Source organism: Camellia sinensis, chromosome 1, assembly GCF_055761805.1.
Source record: "Camellia sinensis isolate YWXY chromosome 1, ASM5576180v1, whole genome shotgun sequence".
Taxonomy (NCBI): domain Eukaryota; kingdom Viridiplantae; phylum Streptophyta; class Magnoliopsida; order Ericales; family Theaceae; genus Camellia; species Camellia sinensis.
Genome location: NC_138961.1, coordinates 207,808,777 through 207,826,300, shown reverse-complemented (window position 1 = coordinate 207,826,300; position 17,524 = coordinate 207,808,777). Strand labels below are relative to the sequence as shown.

Sequence of the window (17,524 nt, the reverse complement as noted above, 5' to 3'; positions counted from 1 at the left end):
TGCTTTTTCACGAAAATTGAATAGACCCTTAGAACCTATGAACTATCTGCTGGCCGTATCATCACCCGTAGGGGGATCCATGACATGTGCTTGTATGTACCCCGCATGTGAAATCATTGTTGGGGATATGCATCTGTTTATTGATTTACTGCCATTGAACATTGATCATTTTGATGTAATATTGGAGATGGATTGGTTACAAAAATATCATGCCACTATTAACTGTGTGACCAAGCAAGTTGTTTTTCGTCCACCTAGTTTGCCTGAATTTGTGTTTAATGGGAGTGGAGTAGTACCTCCTCCGTATCTGATTTCGTCTGTGAAAGCTGTTAAACTGATTAGAAAGGGATGTAAAGGATATCTGTGTTCTGTATTGACTGTATCTACTGATGTTAATGTTAATATAAACTGTATTCCTATAGTCAGAGAATTCCCAGACGTTTTTCCAGAGAATTTGCCAGGGGATTTGATTGATAGGGAGATTGAATTCACCGTGGATGTGATTCCCGGAACACAGCCAGTTTCGAAAGCTCCTTACCGAATGGCTCCAACTGAACTGAAGGAGTTGAAAGTGCAACTACAGGAACTACTGGATAAGAAGTTCATCAGACCTAGCACTTCGCCATGGGGTGCTCCTGTTTTGTTTGTCAAGAAGAAAGATGGCTCACTGAGACTGTGCATTGACTACCGTGAACTGAATAAGGTAACTGTAAAGAATAAATACCCATTACCGCGTATTGATGATTTATTTGATCAGTTACAGGGTGCACAAGTGTTTTCCAAAATCGATCTCCGATCGGGGTATCATCAACTGAAGGTTAAACCAGATGACATTGATAAAACTGCTTTTAGAACGAGGTATGGACATTACGAATTTTTAGTTATGCCTTTTGGAGTCACGAATGCACCAGCTGCTTTCATGGACCTCATGAACAGAATTTTTAAACCATACCTTGATGACTTTATTGTTGTATTTATCGATGACATATTGATTTACTCCAAAAGTATAGAACAGCATGAACATCATCTGAGACTTGCCCTGCAAACCTTAAGAGAACAGAAACTGTATGCTAAACTGTCTAAATGTGAATTTTGGCTTGACCATGTTATGTTTTTGGGGCATGTTGTTAGCAAAAATGGAATTTCTGTTGATCCGCAGAAAATTGAAGCTGTAGTGAACTGGCCTAGACCAACAAATGTGACTGAAGTCCGAAGCTTTTTGGGATTGGCTGGATATTACAGAAGATTTGTCAAAGATTTCTCCAAAATTGCCCTACCACTGACGCAGTTAACACAAAAGGGGACATCATTTGACTGGACTGACCAAAGGGAATCTGCCTTCCAGGAGTTGAAAACTCGATTAGTGACTGCACCAGTTCTTACCTTACCTTCAGGTACGGATGGTTATACTGTATTTAGTGATGCTTCTCATAAGGGTCTGCGGTGTGTTTTAATGCAGAATGGGAGAGTTATTGCTTATGCTTCCCGACAGTTGAGACCACATGAAAAGAACTACCCGACCCATGATCTGGAACTTGCTGCAGTAGTATTTGCACTGAAAATCTGGCGTCACTACCTATATGGGGTAACATGTGAAGTATATACCGACCACAAGAGTTTGAAATATTTCTTCACACAGAAAGAACTGAACATGAGACAGCGGAGATGGCTAGAACTGATTAAAGATTATGACCTACAGATACTGTACCATCCGGGAAAAGCCAATACCGTTGCCGATGCATTGAGCCGGAAGTCGATTGGAAACTTAGCCTATTTGCTTACAGGACAGAAAGAGTTGCTTTGTGACCTTGAAAAATCTGAAATTGAAATTGTTTTGAGAGAACAAGGTGGAATCTTAGCTGCTATTTCTGCTTAACCGGCGCTGATTGAAGAGATTAAAGAAAAACAGCAACTGGATGATTTCTTGAAGAAGATCATCGAGGAAAGAGAATCCAAACCGAGACCGGGATTCAAATTTGAGAATAATGTACTGAAATTTCAAGAAAGACTGTGTGTACCAAATGATACTGAACTGAAAAGAAGAGTTCTGCAAGAAGGCCACAATTCGAAATTGTCTATCCATCCGGGGAATACGAAAATGTACCAAGATCTGAAACAGAATTTCTGGTGGCCGGGAATGAAGAAAGAAATTGCCGATTTTGTATCCAAATGTCTCCATTGCCAACAGGTCAAAGCTGAACATCAACGACCTGCCGGACTATTGCAACCCTTACCCATACCAGAGTGGAAATGGGAGCATATCACCATGGATTTTATCGTTGGGTTACCTCGCTCCAGAAAAGGTATGGATTCAATTTGGGTTATTGTTGATAGACTGACTAAATCTGCTCACTTCTTACCTGTCAAGACGATTTATAATGCGGACAAATTGGCTGTTATCTATATTGATGAAATTGTTAGACTGCATGGAGTGCCTGTGTCTATTGTTTCTGACAGGGATTCGAAGTTTACATCGAGGTTTTGGCAAAGCCTACAGACTGCATTGGGTACTGAATTGAGGCTGAGTAGTGCCTATCATCCTCAGACAGATGGCCAATCAGAAAGGACCATCCAAACTCTGGAGGATTTACTGAGAATGTGTGTCCTTGATTTTCAGGGAGACTGGGAAAGTCATTTACCATTGGCTGAATTCGCCTACAACAACAGCTACCATTCGAGTATTGGTATGGCGCCTTTCGAGGCATTGTATGGCAGAAAATGCAGATCTCCGATTTGTTGGGCAGAAATTGGAGATGGGCCTTTGCTTGGGCCCGAGATTGTGTATGAAACAACTGAAAAAGTGAAACTGATACAGCAAAGATTGAAAACTGCACAGAGTAGACAGAAAAGTTATGCAGATGTCAGAAGACGGGACAGAGAGTATGAAGTGGGTGATCACGTTTTTGTGAAAGTGACACCAATGAAAGGCCAGACTCGTTTTGGAGTCAAGGGCAAGTTAGCACCGAGATACGTCGGACCTTATGAGATTATTGAGAAAATTAATCCGGTGGCGTATCAAGTTGCGCTCCCTCTTGAAATGGAACACATGCATAATGTTTTCCACATTTCTATGTTAAGAGACTATCTCCGGGATCCCTTCCATGTAATAGAGCCTACCCACGTAGTGTTGAGTGATGACTACACATACGAGGAACGGCCTATACAGATTGTAAACAGACGGATCAAGAAACTGAGGAACAAAGAGATCCCGCTGGTGAAAGTTGACTGGCAAAACCACGGTGGCGTGTATGCCACTTGGTAAAGGGAAGATGACATGGCCAAACGATATCCTGAACTGTTTCCACTGAATCCTGTTTTCTTCCAGAATGAAGGTAACTCGAGTTTAGAGGACTAAACTCTTTATAAGGAGGGGAGACTGTAACAACCCCCATACTATTTGCTGATTAATGACCGATTGATTACCGATAATCACCGATTACTGTTAAACGAAACTGATAATGACTGATAACTGACTGATAATTGAACTGATTAAAGTACTGAACTGACTGACTGAAATTGGAAACCGAATTGATTGAGTATATGTTAGTTAAATTGCATTCTATCTGTTTGCCTGTATGATTATTTGTTCATGCTTATATGTTTAAACTGCTAATTGAAGGCCTTATCGGCGGCCGAATTAGAAACCGATTGATGTTCCGTGACCCTCATAATTAATGTGATTTTATGGTATATTTATCTGAAAACTGATTAGGTATGATTAAATTAGATTAAAATAAGCTAATTAAAGAGTTTGCCATATTTACCATTTTGCCACATGAGTGGCCCACTCAATACACATACTTGAGCCTTGTATGTACACACTTGAAGAACATTCCCAACAGCCATATCTCTTGTTCTAGCCGACCTTGAGGAAGAGAGAGTGAGAGTTTGTGTAGTTCTTGAGATTTGGCTTAAACAACTTGGAGAATTGAAGGTTGATTGTTGCTTTGTGGTCCTACACTTGTAATTGAGGCTCTAGGTAAGAGAACTCAACCTTTATGGATGTGTTTGAGCTAGTTCTTGCATGATTCATGCCTCATTTGTAGAGCTAAGCCATGATTTGGTTCATTAATGGTGGATTGAAGCTCATTTCTTGCATGCATGTTAGTATTGTTGCATTTTGAGGTTGATTTCATGGACATTGGTACATGCATGCTCATATTGTTGTTATAGACCATGTTTTCATCTGGTTTTGAAGAAATGAGCTCATTTGAGCAAGCTTTGGAGCTTTAATTTGGTTTAAAACTCTTGGATGCTCATATTGTTGTTATAGACCATGTTTTCATCTGGTTTTGAAGAAATGAGCTCATTTGAACAAGCTTTGGAGCTTTAATTTGGTTTAAAACTCTTGCATGACATGTTTGAATGTTATTCTTGAAAATGGGTTTGAATGTGGTTTTAATTGACTCACCTTTGGGGCTTGAATTCATAAATTGAGCTTTGAAACTTGTTATACATTGAATTTAGTTATGATATTTCCCAACTGTGTAGCTTAGTGTGTTCAACCTGTGAACTGTGTAGGGTTGGCGACTGGAGAGACACGCTCTAGCATACTGTAGCCCAGAACTCTGTGAGTAACGATTGTGTAAAGATATGTTCATAAATGAATATCTTCTGAACAAATGAACTGTACTGTTTTCTGAACTGATTACTGTTAACTGAATGAATGTATGTCCTATATTCTGAACTGTATTGTGGCATCCTTAGCACCTACTGTTTACTGTTACTGTTACTGTTACTGTCACAGAGATCTCTGTCGGTTCCCTCGTGGAACCACTACTGTTTACTGACTGATGGCCATCAAAACTGTTCGATCTTTTAAGACCTACTGTTACTGTTATGCTAATGGATGTACCACATATGACTGTTTGCTGTACTGAACAACTGAAATACTGATTGAATTGAACTGTTTTCATTACTGTAAGGACATTCATTCTAAACCCCTTTACGCTTTATGTTATTCACTGGGCTTTAGCTCACTGTTTATATATATATGTAGGTGCTCAGCCACCAGATCGGAGCTAGGAGCGTGGGTTAGACTCCAGTTTTGTCAAGCCAGCCTTTGTGCCTCACTGCGAGGTTCCGAGCCTATCTGTTAAGGCTTAGGGGTCTTTTACAATTTCCCCTTCTGTACTGTTTTACTGTTCTGTATAGACTGAGTGTTACTGTACTGTTATATAGGGTCGAGTCCCTAGTCTGAATAATTGTAAATATTGTGTATACTGTTCTGTACTGTTTATGTATAAATGTATGAAAAGCCTTTTTGCATACAGAATGTCACAGCTCAATGGACACTATTTATTTACTGTATTGGCTTCCGCCAGGCCCTGTACTCTGTTTTACTGTATTACTGTTCTGCAGGCCTTCGGTAATCTCGGATTACTGGCCGGTTACGGTGCTAAACCCATAGGGCCGGGTTTGGGTCGTGACAGCGTGTCCATCAACCGGTAGGCCAAATAGAATAGCCACATCTTGTAATGTAACTGTGGACTCTCCAACAGGAAAATGAAATGTGCGCGTCTCTATGCGCCACCTCTCTACGAGAGTTGTAACGAGATGGTGGTCCAATCGAATAGGTCCAATCCGATACACCCCGTAGAACCCCGCACGGAGTAGGCAACATAGGACTCTATGGTCCAAGGCGGTGTCCCATAAGCCTGAATCGGATCGTCGGCATTTCAATTTCGGCTGATCTTTCGCCTGCACAAGACAACGTTGTGTGTAAGAGACATAATGCTTGCACAAATGACAATTGAATTTTCATAATGAACCCAACTTCTATTAACTGAAACAGTGGGTGAGATAACCAACATTTTAGTGGTGCATAGTGCGTAAGTGGTGTAAATGTACAAAGATAAATACATACAGACACAGATTTGCAGTGTCATGACATACAAATAAAAGGCTCCATCAAACCTAATATAAGTTCTAGAATGTTTGGTACACCTGTTAACGAAGTTGGGTTGTTTCCTTTACTGTAGACTGCAATGGGGGTTTATGTGGTTTTTAGTTAAATTAGAAGGGCGTAAAATATAACTAAGCCGTCATTTCATCATTGAGATAAGAATTGAATAAGTTGGGGATCAAATGAATACAATGAAATATTACAGACTAATATAGCATATAATGAATATATTTTGAAGAGTTTAAAGTCCTTTATTTTGAAATGAAAAATGTCGCTCGAACTATATTAATGCAAGTTGTTGTAGTATGAAATAAGTTAAAAGTAATTTAAGTAGACGAACAAGCTAAAATAGTCACTTTGTCAATAATTGAAATTGTTTGTGTTCTTATTTTATATAATTTTTAGGACAGTGAAAATATAAAGTAAGAAATCGCTGGCAAGTAGAAGATTATGTTATTCGGAATTGGCAAAACGCTTCACAGATGAATCAACAAATGAGAAATCATAACATATTAAGTGAATTATTTATTATTTCTTAAATTTTAAACAAAAGTGAATCAACATATTTTTCTCCTAGAGTACTACATAATTAGCCAGTTAGTAAGGATAATTATTGAGTCATCCAAGAGTATCATGTGGTGTTATTTATTTCATGTTCCCAACTACTTACGTGATGACAATTTTGACAAGAAATAATGTTGACTCACTCTATTAACTAGGTAGAAGAGAAGGAATGAACAACTGGTCCATCGTTTGCCATGGCAAAAAGACAAAATAGGCAAAAAAGCCAATAACACAAAATATTACATCTAAACAATATTCATTTCATTTTATCTTTTATAAAAGCCAAAAAGCCTATCCCAAGTGAGGCTTTTTAGACCCAGGCTAAAATAGCCAAAAAGTTAAAAAGCCAAAGAGTCAACCCACATCCCAAATGAACCTGTTCATGTGTTTATTTGGTACAGTTTATTGTAAGTTAAAGGTTAGCAATAAAAAAGACGCCGAAAGCATTATTTTGCTAACATTATGGTAATTAACTTTTTCAACTTATTTAAAAATAAAAGTCGCAACAACAGGGCAATACGCAACTCTGAAATTATAGTTAAAAAAAAAAAACTACAAACAATTCATGTAAATTATTCTGAAAATCGTCTCATAAAAATTGAAAAAGTCAATGTGGGTTAATAGTGTGAAAACAGTTCGTACCATGAATTCCAACAACCAGCGGGTGGTTCCCGCTGTTACAACACTTAACTATTTTTGAAAGGGCAAACTCCACCTAGATTTAAAATTTTTTATTGAAATTTATCAAATGAAATAATGTTGTTCAAGTAAGGAAGTAGACAGATCTACTTTTCCACACTCCGATGGTACTATGAGTCGCTGAAATTGGATTATTTAAAATTTTTTTGAGTAGGTAATGGGTGATGAACTAGGACTTCTGATTGGATGATTATATAATATTATTTTGTGCTATAAGATTATGAATTCAACCTCTATAAAAAAGAATTTTGTTTGTGATATTTATTTATTCTTTTATTTTAGGAATTGTATTTAAAAGTCCTTTATATTAAAAGTCCTTTGTGATGATTATATAACCAATTTTGATGAGTTTTTTTTTTTTGGTTAAGCTAGCGGTCCATTTAATATAATCTTCTTCGTTCTCTCTCTATGGACAAACATTTACAGTTTCACATTATATTATGTAACAACTACAGTGTTTGTGTAGTATTCAAATATCGATTATAAGTAAATAATTCATACCGACTGACGCCATATCGTATCAGCTCGATGCTGATGAGTCAACAATGGGATCTCCTCTGCTAAATGAGTCATAGACCTGCACAAGTTTTCATATATGAAATGGATATCCGATAACAAGAATTTTGACAACAGTACATACATATGCTGACAAAATTAGAATACGACCTGACAGTATATCGCAGGTATACAAACTGCAACAAGTTAGGGAAAACAAAAAGAAAGGGTTGCCTGGAAAAATTTCTTGATAACTAAAAAACAGTTCACCACCTAACAAAATATGGCTACGCAATGAATATTACATGCATTTATATTGTTGATTAGTAATTCATTTCACATTATTGTCATAGGAGATAAGGTACACATGGTACCCGTGAGTTTAAAGATATTGTCAGTGCGTTGTCACGTCAAGCTTTATGACATGAAAACCCATGCTTTAAGTAGATTTCAAATCCACTACTCACACTTTTTACACCAACTAAGCATTTACCAATATGTACTAAATTTAAGACACATGATTGAATTGATAAAATGGTCTTCCCTCACGTAATGAATTTTTGAAAACTAAAAAAAAAATTCACGACGTAACAAAATGTGGCAACGCATTAAATATCACATGCATTTATATTGGTGATTAGTAATTCATTTCACATTATTGTCATAGGAGATAAGGTTCACATGGTACCTATGTGATTAAAGTTACTGTCAGTGTGTTGTCACGTCAACCTGTAAGACATGAAAAAACGTGCTTTCACTTTAAAGGAGTTGTCATTTGGACAGGAAAGAAGTACGAAAGTTTGAAGAGGGTTTTATGTAGATTTGAAATACATTAGTCAAAGTTTTTACAAGAACTAAGCATATACGAATACGTAGTAAATGTCCGAGAAATGATTGAATTCATAAAATAGGCCTTCACCCACGTAATGGATGTTGGAAAAAAAAATTAAAAAAAAATTAGTTTCCCACATAACAAAATGTGGCAAAACACACATTCAATATAAACTGCATTTATATTGGTGATTATCAAGTCATTCTGTGAATATTTGCATTTTTGTAACATTAGATAAACTGGTGTCCATCGAGGTCAGGACACAATCGACCATCAATGCACCAAAGTCTGCACAATCCAGTGCACAAAGGACACTTGCAACAACTAAAGCAATTAAAGAGATTTGCCACATTTGACCAAATCTATGTCATTAGTAATTGAAGTCGTAAATACATTATCAATTTACTGAATACTGACTCCAATTCAAAGAAAGTAGCGTGGAACTAATATGTAAAGAAGACAAACAACTACTGTCGAATCGATCGGATTCTCGCTGGACATTTTCTCTTATCATGCCCTCTTTGCAAACACAAACTACAATGGTGCAATCCACTTTGTCTGGAAGTATCCATTTCGTTGTGTATGCGGCTATGTTGAGGACGACCCGTTTTAACTTCACGTTGTCGAGCTAGAATAGCAAGCAAAGTTGGGTAATCATTGTTAGGCCAATATTGCTCGTGCGGCATGGGCCTAAACTTCTGCGCGAAGATACGCTTGTGGACTTCCAACCTATACTCTGGTGCAACGAAAGGAAAAGGGTCCTCGCCCAAGTCTGCTGTCACAGCAAGCATGTGGGAACATGACAAGTGAAATAATGTGTACTTCCCACATGAACAACTCGGTGGTCGGAGACTAACTATTTGACGAGCACCACCCCCCATCCCATGCGGTGCTGTCCTCACCTCATATTCCCCTATTCCCCTGCAAGAAAAATGTATGTACGTGGATGAATATGCATATATGATAAAATTATGACACAACATCATTGATCGACGAGTGCAAAATGTTAAAGTGTAGTGAATTTGATGCATCCAATAAAAATTACCTATTAATCGGTACCAACATATGCACATTCGCTTTAGCTTGGTGCTCGTCAATCCATCGTTGAACATTAGTCGTGTACAAGTGACCCCGATTACTTGCATTTTCAGCAATGGTCCTGCCCTCGTCAAAATATTTCACGAGCCGATAAAAAGTGATCTCAACTGATGCTGTAATGGGAACACTGCGTGCGCCTTTCAATACACCATTGAAGCCCTCTATATGGTTTGTCGTCAATATGCCCCAACGACAACCACCATCATGGCACAATGTCCAATGAATAGGGTTCATCCGTCTAAACCACCGTTCAGCATTCTTCTCGAGCTTGTAGATATCGTCCATAATCTTATTAAACTTCCGCACTTGCCGTGCAGAACCAGCTCTCCACACAAGATCCTTGGCTACTGTATTGTCGAATTTTTCATTGAAATTGCTACATACGTGTCGCAAGCAATACCTATGGTACCCTCTTGGTTGAACTGCTGGATTGTCCCAAATTCTGGACAGGACACTAAGCAAAGCTATGTGTTGATCGGATATCAATGTGACCCCCTCTCGGTCACGGCACACATGTCGCCTAAGCAGAGTAATGAACCAACCCCAACTCTCGATCATCTCCTTGTCAACAACGGCAAAGGCAAGAGGTATAATCTTGTCCGCAGCAGTCACTGCAGTGGCCGCAACAATCTTCCCTTCGTATTTCCCGTACAAGTGTGTGCCGTCAATGCATATCACTGGACGACAATACTTGAAGCCTTCTATTGCAAGTTTAAATGCCCAGAACACATAGTTCATGTACATTTCAGTTCCGATTGAGGTAGAGTGCAGTTTCGAAGTCCCACAATGGCCAACGTTCGACAACATCACGGCTAGTGATGGAACCATCATTGTCCAAATGCAAATTATGGTAGAAAGGGATATGGACATTTGTGTGTACCTCCTGCATATCATGATGCCCTCCAACTTCATCATCGCCGGAGTCATTGTCTGCACCTTCCCATGCGACATCCAAATCTTCCACGGAATCTTCATCACTTACTCCAACCTCGTCAGACAATGGCACTGTATCATCGGAGTATGCATAATTTTGGACAGCCGTCTCCGGTGTACGTTGAACATTACAAACCGGTGGACATTCTTCATTCCAGTGGGGATATGGGGTTGTAAAAACCATCGGATTATACGTTGTCGGAGCACTTGGACCTGCTCCGGCACTGTAATAACCATCTACGTTCTGTGATGCATTTAATTCATTGTAACTCTGAGAATGATTGAATAGAGGGTAATCTGCAGGGAACATGTGTGCAGACTGTGTAAGTGTATTGTCAGGGGATTGCAATTGTGTCAACATTTGAGTGAATGTCCCACCCACCGGAAATGGCATCCCTGTGCTACCAAAATTGCTCTCCTTCTCCACATAGATTTCCAAAAAATAATCAGGGCCTAGTTTATGTGGGAGGTCTAAGACATTACTTAAGGTCTCATTATCTTTGATTGGCAACAACCTATACTGCCCCCAACATGGGAGTCTACATTTAAACTCTAATCGCATTATTTCCCCATGCGTACCAACCTTCGACACCATCATAGCCTCCAATTCGGACAATGTTATCCCCCTGTACACATTATACAACCCCTGAGGTTCGATGTCGTAGGACACACCTTCATCGCGATTGCTCAAAATCTTTCCACCCCAATAGAACATAATGCTCACAACTTCCATACCTACACTTTGCATTCAAAGTAACTCAATTATTTCAAAATAATGAAGTAAGCACATTTGAGACCAAACACCACATATATTACACAGGAGTGCCTTTAGGCATGGGTCTTTTGGCTAAAAATCACCACAACAATTAAGACAAACCAAAAAAGATTTTTTGAGACTTTATTGTGAGAACAAATTAGCTACCAATTGTGCTCGTAGTATAAAATCCATTAAGGAGCAATGCACCGATTGTTTATTTTTCCATGCCTACTGTTACAAGAATTTCGCAATTTATTTAAATATACTTTTCTTAAAATGGGAAACCCCTTTATCCAACTAAGCATGCATAACACTCAACATGTTCAAGTAATTAACTATTGAGAATTTATTAACATCAATCAAAGTTTTTGTTTTTTTTCCTAAATATTTTCAGACACTTTCAAATCCTTTTGTTGTTTTTTAAACTTTTCGAAAAGTTTAAAAAGTTTCCAATTCTATTTTCATTTCCAACCTAACCGAAAGAACGTAGGGAAACGAAATTTTGATCCTATTAGAGAAGATTATTAAAATTATCACATTTTAATAACAACATTTGATTTCTTTAACATCAATTTATAACCCAAGTTTGACATCACATAAGCACACCCATACAGTACCACCGAACAAAGTACTAGCCAAAATTAACAACAAACAAACAAAGAAAGAAAAAAAAAGCTTAGTGGGTTGGGCTAGGCTGTGGGCTCGATTTAGATCTGTTGTTATTGCATACGATGTAATGGGTTGGGCTAGGCTGTGGGCTCATACAAGAAAATTGTGGGCTTATTGTAGGGCTTGGCCCAAACGGGCCAGACTTCTATATCTAGAGGCTCTGAATTATAGAATTTTCCTTTCTTCAAAAAAGGTTTGATTCCCTTTGTAAATGTGGGCTTTTTCTTTTTATATGTGTTTTGAGGATCTTTCTTGCACATATTTATAATTTTCTTTTTATGTACTAACAAAAAAGTAATTAAAATACAAGGAAAAATATGTTAAGTTTGTTGTGAAGTTTTCTCAAACCTATTATATTATTATTTGAAGGCATTTGTTATTCCCAAACTTGTAGAATTATGAATTTTTTTATCTTGTTTTTTCTTTTTTTTCTTGCCATTTCTATTGACAAATTTAAAATCCAAATGTAGAAATTAAAATTAAATCTTCTAAAATATAGCCCTCCATTCCTCGGTCATTTGGCATATTAATTCCATGTTGATCACTCAACAGGTAAAGTCTCAGAGAATTATGAAGTCCAAGTGTCCATCAATGGCCGTAGGGGGTTCGAGGACAACAATGTGATGTTCAATCACCAAAAACTCCAAGCAACTCATTGTTGTCCTTTGTTTTTAATCTTTCCTCAACCCACTTACAAAAAAATATATATTTTTTGATTGGTATCCGGCCGTAATGACTGACTAATATGATCTCAAAAATACATATATATATATATATATATATTTGGATTGATATCCGGCCGTATTGACTAACTAATATGAGAGATCAATCCCAACGCAGGATTTATACAAAAAATTACTTAGTAGTTAACCTAACTCTGATACTATATTAGAATATGTAAGAGAGAGAGAGAGAGAAAGAGAAATTTGTATCATATTAAATGTTGTAATAATGTATACAAGATTGCTTCATATAGAAGGAGATAAATCTAAGTATAGTAATGAATATAATATGGTATGTATAATAGATAAAATATATAGTTACTATATTTAACAAGTAGAATATTGACGATGTTAACTTTGATAAGTAAATTACTCTATTGCCCTTCATGATGTAAAATGAATTACTTAACTACCCTTGCCCTGTCTTTCCCTTGACAGCAATACAGCCACCATAGGCCCCTTACGGTAATTGGTCTCAGAGGTATTGATGCAGGGAAGGTAATGAGATGAACATTCGAACACAAACAACAACAACAAATTTAATAAAAAGATATTCTCTTTGGTAATAATACTAATTCTCCAAAATAAATTGGTTTTTTTTTTTTCTAAAGTTTACAATAGTTATTTATAATAGAACGAGGTTCTAATTAAGCTAAAAGATAAAATGAAAAAAACAATATGTGCTCATCAATCTTAAATCAAAGGAATTATAAAAATTATCAAAAATGAAAATATTTGCGTTAAGCTCAAATCTAAAAATTACAATGAAAAATACATGTTATGAACAAAAAAAAATCTAGTCCCAATTGGATTCGTTTAAATTGAGTTATATGTGAATCAATTATTTTCAAAACTAGCAAAATTACAAAATTGAAGACATAAACATTAAAAATTGTTCAAAATTCATCGTATGCCATGACGAAGCAATGAATATTGTTGGCCATGTCATTTTTCATATTTCGATCAAATTTCACATGATTCTAAAGACATGCTGTATTACGTCTATTAATGTTTTAACATTTATCTTGTTTTTCCTAAATTTCAAAAATTCTATAGCAAGCATGTATCCGATATGCATCAAATTCTCAAGTTAAGAATTGTATTTGCCGCGTATATCAATTGATGAGAGAGAGAGAGACGTGCGATATACGTAAGTTCTAGAGAGAGAGAGAGAGATTGGAGACATATTTGCATGGGGAGTGTTTCTTACCATATCCGGAAGTTGGGCAGAAACATAGGAGAAAATTTTGTGTAATGATAGGGTAGGGATGCATGTGTGAATAGCTAAGAAACAAATAAAGAGTTGAATGAATCAATATAAAACGTGGCCGATAATACCCTTTTGACTATTTTGTATCTATCTATATCTCTATAGGTTTGTATGTGCACTTGTCCCTCTTTAACACCCCTACCTCTTTTCTACAAAAACCAATCTCTACCATCCATTTCTTTCTCTTCTTCTATCATCGTAATCCACCTCACTTTCCTTTCACATGGATTCTCTCTCTCTCTCTCTAATTATATGTTTCTATGTGCACTTGTCCCTCTTTGACACCCTAACCTGCCTTTTCAACTAGAGCAAATCATTACCAATCATTCCTTTCCATTCTATTTAAGCTAATCCACCACACTCTCATTGACAATCCCCAACTCTGCAATTCTCTCTCTCTCTCTCAAATTAATTAGAAAAACTGTCATTTGTTGTTGATTATCTTGAGCTTTGTTCTAAAAGAGAGAGAGAACTGAAGAATCATCTTTGCAATTCTCTCTCCTATATTGGTTGTGAGCTTATCTTTGCTTCGCTTCTCACACCAATTTGTATCTGTGAGAGAGCTTTCTCTTTCTTTGGGTTTCTCTTTTGCAGCTCTTATTCTTGATACATTTATATAACTACATTTGCACATGTAAGCTCTCTCTCTCTTTCTTTTCCTTGAATCTCTATTTCAATCACATTCTGTATGATAAATCTCAAGACATACTTCATTTTGAAGGTGGTTGTTAGGTCTTCAATAAGATATTGGCTTGTTATTAGGAAGAAATGGTTGGAATCATCATGCTATTCATCTAAATATAGGCATTTGATTGATTTATTCATCATTACAGCTCCTAATATTAACTAAGTTTTCGTCAATCTTGTAGGACAATCTTCACTGTATTTAAAAGATTTAATTCTATTGTGTACACAACAACAAATAGAATTTAAAGAAATAAAGAAAAGGAGAGAATTTGTTTGATTACAAAAATCAAACTCGAAATAATAATAAATAAATAAAACCACAGATTTTATTTTGTTACAAAAACAAAGATAAAATCTGATTAAATAAACAAATAAAAAACAGAATAAAATTAAACTACTTACTTGGTTAATTTATTTGAATAACTTTTCTGATCAAGTCCAGTGTTTAACACTGTGTCCTTAAGACAGATTCGTCCTCTCCACGGTGCTTTCAGAATTTGGACGTCTATCTCCCAGGATGAAATGATCTACCACAAACAATAGCAGCACTACAAATTGTTTGCCTTACGAACACACTAAGTGTTTACACTCTTTCTTTCGGAAATAAAATGCAGCAAGATGAAGAATATAATTTGCAGAGTATGGAATACGAAAATTGGAATGAAATCCAAATGGGAGGCTAGTCTATTTATAGATGTAAATGTGGCTTTTGGATTTGAATTGAACAGGTATGAAACCTGTTAGATTCAAATTTAAACAGATTTGAATCTGTTTATTCAAACAGATAGAAACGGGAAGGGCTCTGTTTGGATGAGCAATAAATCCAAAACAGTTTAATTCTGTTTGAAAACGGGAAGGGCCCTGTTTGGATGAACAAAAAATCCAAACCAATTTAATTTGAATTATGGATTTTATTTTAATAAAAAATAAAATTAAAAATCCAACCACACGCCCGACCGGGCGGCGGCGGCGCGCGTGTGGTGATTTTTGGGTCCAATGGGTCTAGCCCATTTTGCCCATAACCTCTCCCTCTAAAACACTTGGGTACCCCTTGGGGCACACCCCAAGTATCTCACCCTAAGCCTTATAAACCCTTTCAAAACTTCCCACCAAATCAATGTGGGACAAGCCAATTTACAACCTTAAGGAATTTCCACCAAAACTCCATTTCCATGGAGCACACTTTGGCTTCAATTTCCCATTCACTCGGTAATGGTTTTGAGCAACCAAATATACCACGTGAATCACAACGCGGCATAGAACGCGTTACCACTTTGACCCGAGTAAATCGACACTCGGGGCCCACCTAAAAAATAGACCGAACTTAGGAAAAAATTCTGGTTTTATCCAGAATTTTATAACCATTTCCAACAAATCTTACAAAATTCTTTAAAATATCATGGAAACTATTTTCATATATGTGATCACCACCTATCAAATTAATTTGAAAAATTATTCACAAATATCATTTTTATATCATGGAACTGACGAGAAAATTATTCAAAAAATTCTGGCGTTGTTGAATGAAAAGTTTACAACCCTAATTTCGAAATTTAAAATCTCAAATTTGAATCCCTAATTTCGAAATTTAAAATCCCAAATCTGAAACCCTAATTTCAAAATTTAAAATCCCAAATCTGAAACCCTAATTTCAAAATTTAAAATCCCAAATCTGAAACCCTAATTTCAAAATTTAAAATCCCAAATCTAAAATGAAATCCCTCATTTATACGATACAAACCTGAAGTGGGTGTTTGATGAAGGTGTTCCGCCGGTGGTGTGCTTCCTCTTCGTCGCCGGTCTTCTTCGGCTGAGAGAGGGAGAAGAAGATGGGTTGGATCAAACACGGCCTCTTCGTCGTCGGTCTTCTTCGGCTGAGAGAGGGAGAAGAAGATGGGTTGGATCAAACACGGCCTCTTCGTCGGTCTTCTTCGGCTGAGAGAGGGAGAAGAAGATGGGTTGGATCAAACACTGGTTTGGATCAAACACGGCTTTCGTAAGGGAGAAGAAGGAATGAAATGGCTTTTCTAAAACCGGTTTTTATTAAAAATGTTTTTGGTCAAAAAACGACTTTTGTAAAACCGTTTTTAAAAAAAAAAAAATTTCTCAAAAACGACTTTTCTAAAACCGTTTTTTAAAAAAAAAATTGGTCATAAAATATTTATTTAAAAAAAATTAATGCAAAAACGGTTTTTCTAAAACCGGTTTTAAAAAAAAAATTGGTCATAAAATATTTATTTAAAAAAAATTAATGCAAAAACGGTTTTTCTAAAACCGGTTTTTATTAAAAAAAAAATTGACCAAAAAATATTTATGTTGAAAATATAAATTAAAAAAAAATTAATTGGAAAACGGTTTTTCAAAAACCGTTTTTAATTAATTCAAAATAATTAAAATCTTAATCAAAAACGGCTTTAGAAAAGCCGGTTTCCATTTTCAAATTTTATTATTATTTTAATCGATGAATACGATTTTGTGAAAGCCGGTTTCTGAAAAACGACATTTGAAAAACCGTTTTATCCTACTTTGAGAATAAAGATAAAAGTACACTCTAAAATATTCAAAATGGCACAAAGAGGGAAATTGGCCCTGTTTCGGCGTCTTCCAAAGTGCCTTATTGTGTGTCTGTGCAGTTCATTTTATAAACCCCGAGGCAGCTGCCCACAATATATAGATTTCTGGCAAAGGAAACCAAAACCGCTATTTATTTTTTGTGTCTGTACATATATGCCTGCTGCTTTGTTTGGTACAACTGGCCCGTTTTATTATTTTTTTTTGGGAAAATGCATGAGACCCCCAGTGGGGTACTGGGGGTCCCTTCTGATTGGTCCAAAAAACTGTTTTTTTTTTTTTTTTTTTTTTTTTTAGTTTTCAGCCACAAGCAGCCCCCCAC

General features: G+C 36.5%; 1 protein-coding gene and 1 long non-coding RNA gene across 2 annotated transcripts; both read right to left on the bottom strand.

Annotated features, from left to right (window-relative positions):
* Positions 1 to 5,437: 5,437 nt before the first annotated feature.
* Positions 5,438 to 16,753, bottom strand: LOC145790555 (uncharacterized). The gene is made up of 3 exons (XR_014329359.1): positions 16,373 to 16,753; positions 7,670 to 7,745; positions 5,438 to 5,700 (listed from the first exon to the last, which is right to left on the bottom strand). It is a non-coding gene; the product is annotated as an uncharacterized LOC145790555 (long non-coding RNA).
* Positions 8,799 to 9,932, bottom strand: LOC145790552 (uncharacterized). The gene is made up of 2 exons (XM_082868637.1): positions 9,541 to 9,932; positions 8,799 to 9,416 (listed from the first exon to the last, which is right to left on the bottom strand). Exons 1-2 carry the CDS (start codon positions 9,876 to 9,878, stop codon positions 8,963 to 8,965), a joined length of 792 nt encoding a protein of 263 aa, XP_082724763.1. The 5' UTR covers positions 9,879 to 9,932; the 3' UTR covers positions 8,799 to 8,962.
* Positions 16,754 to 17,524: the final 771 nt, after the last annotated feature.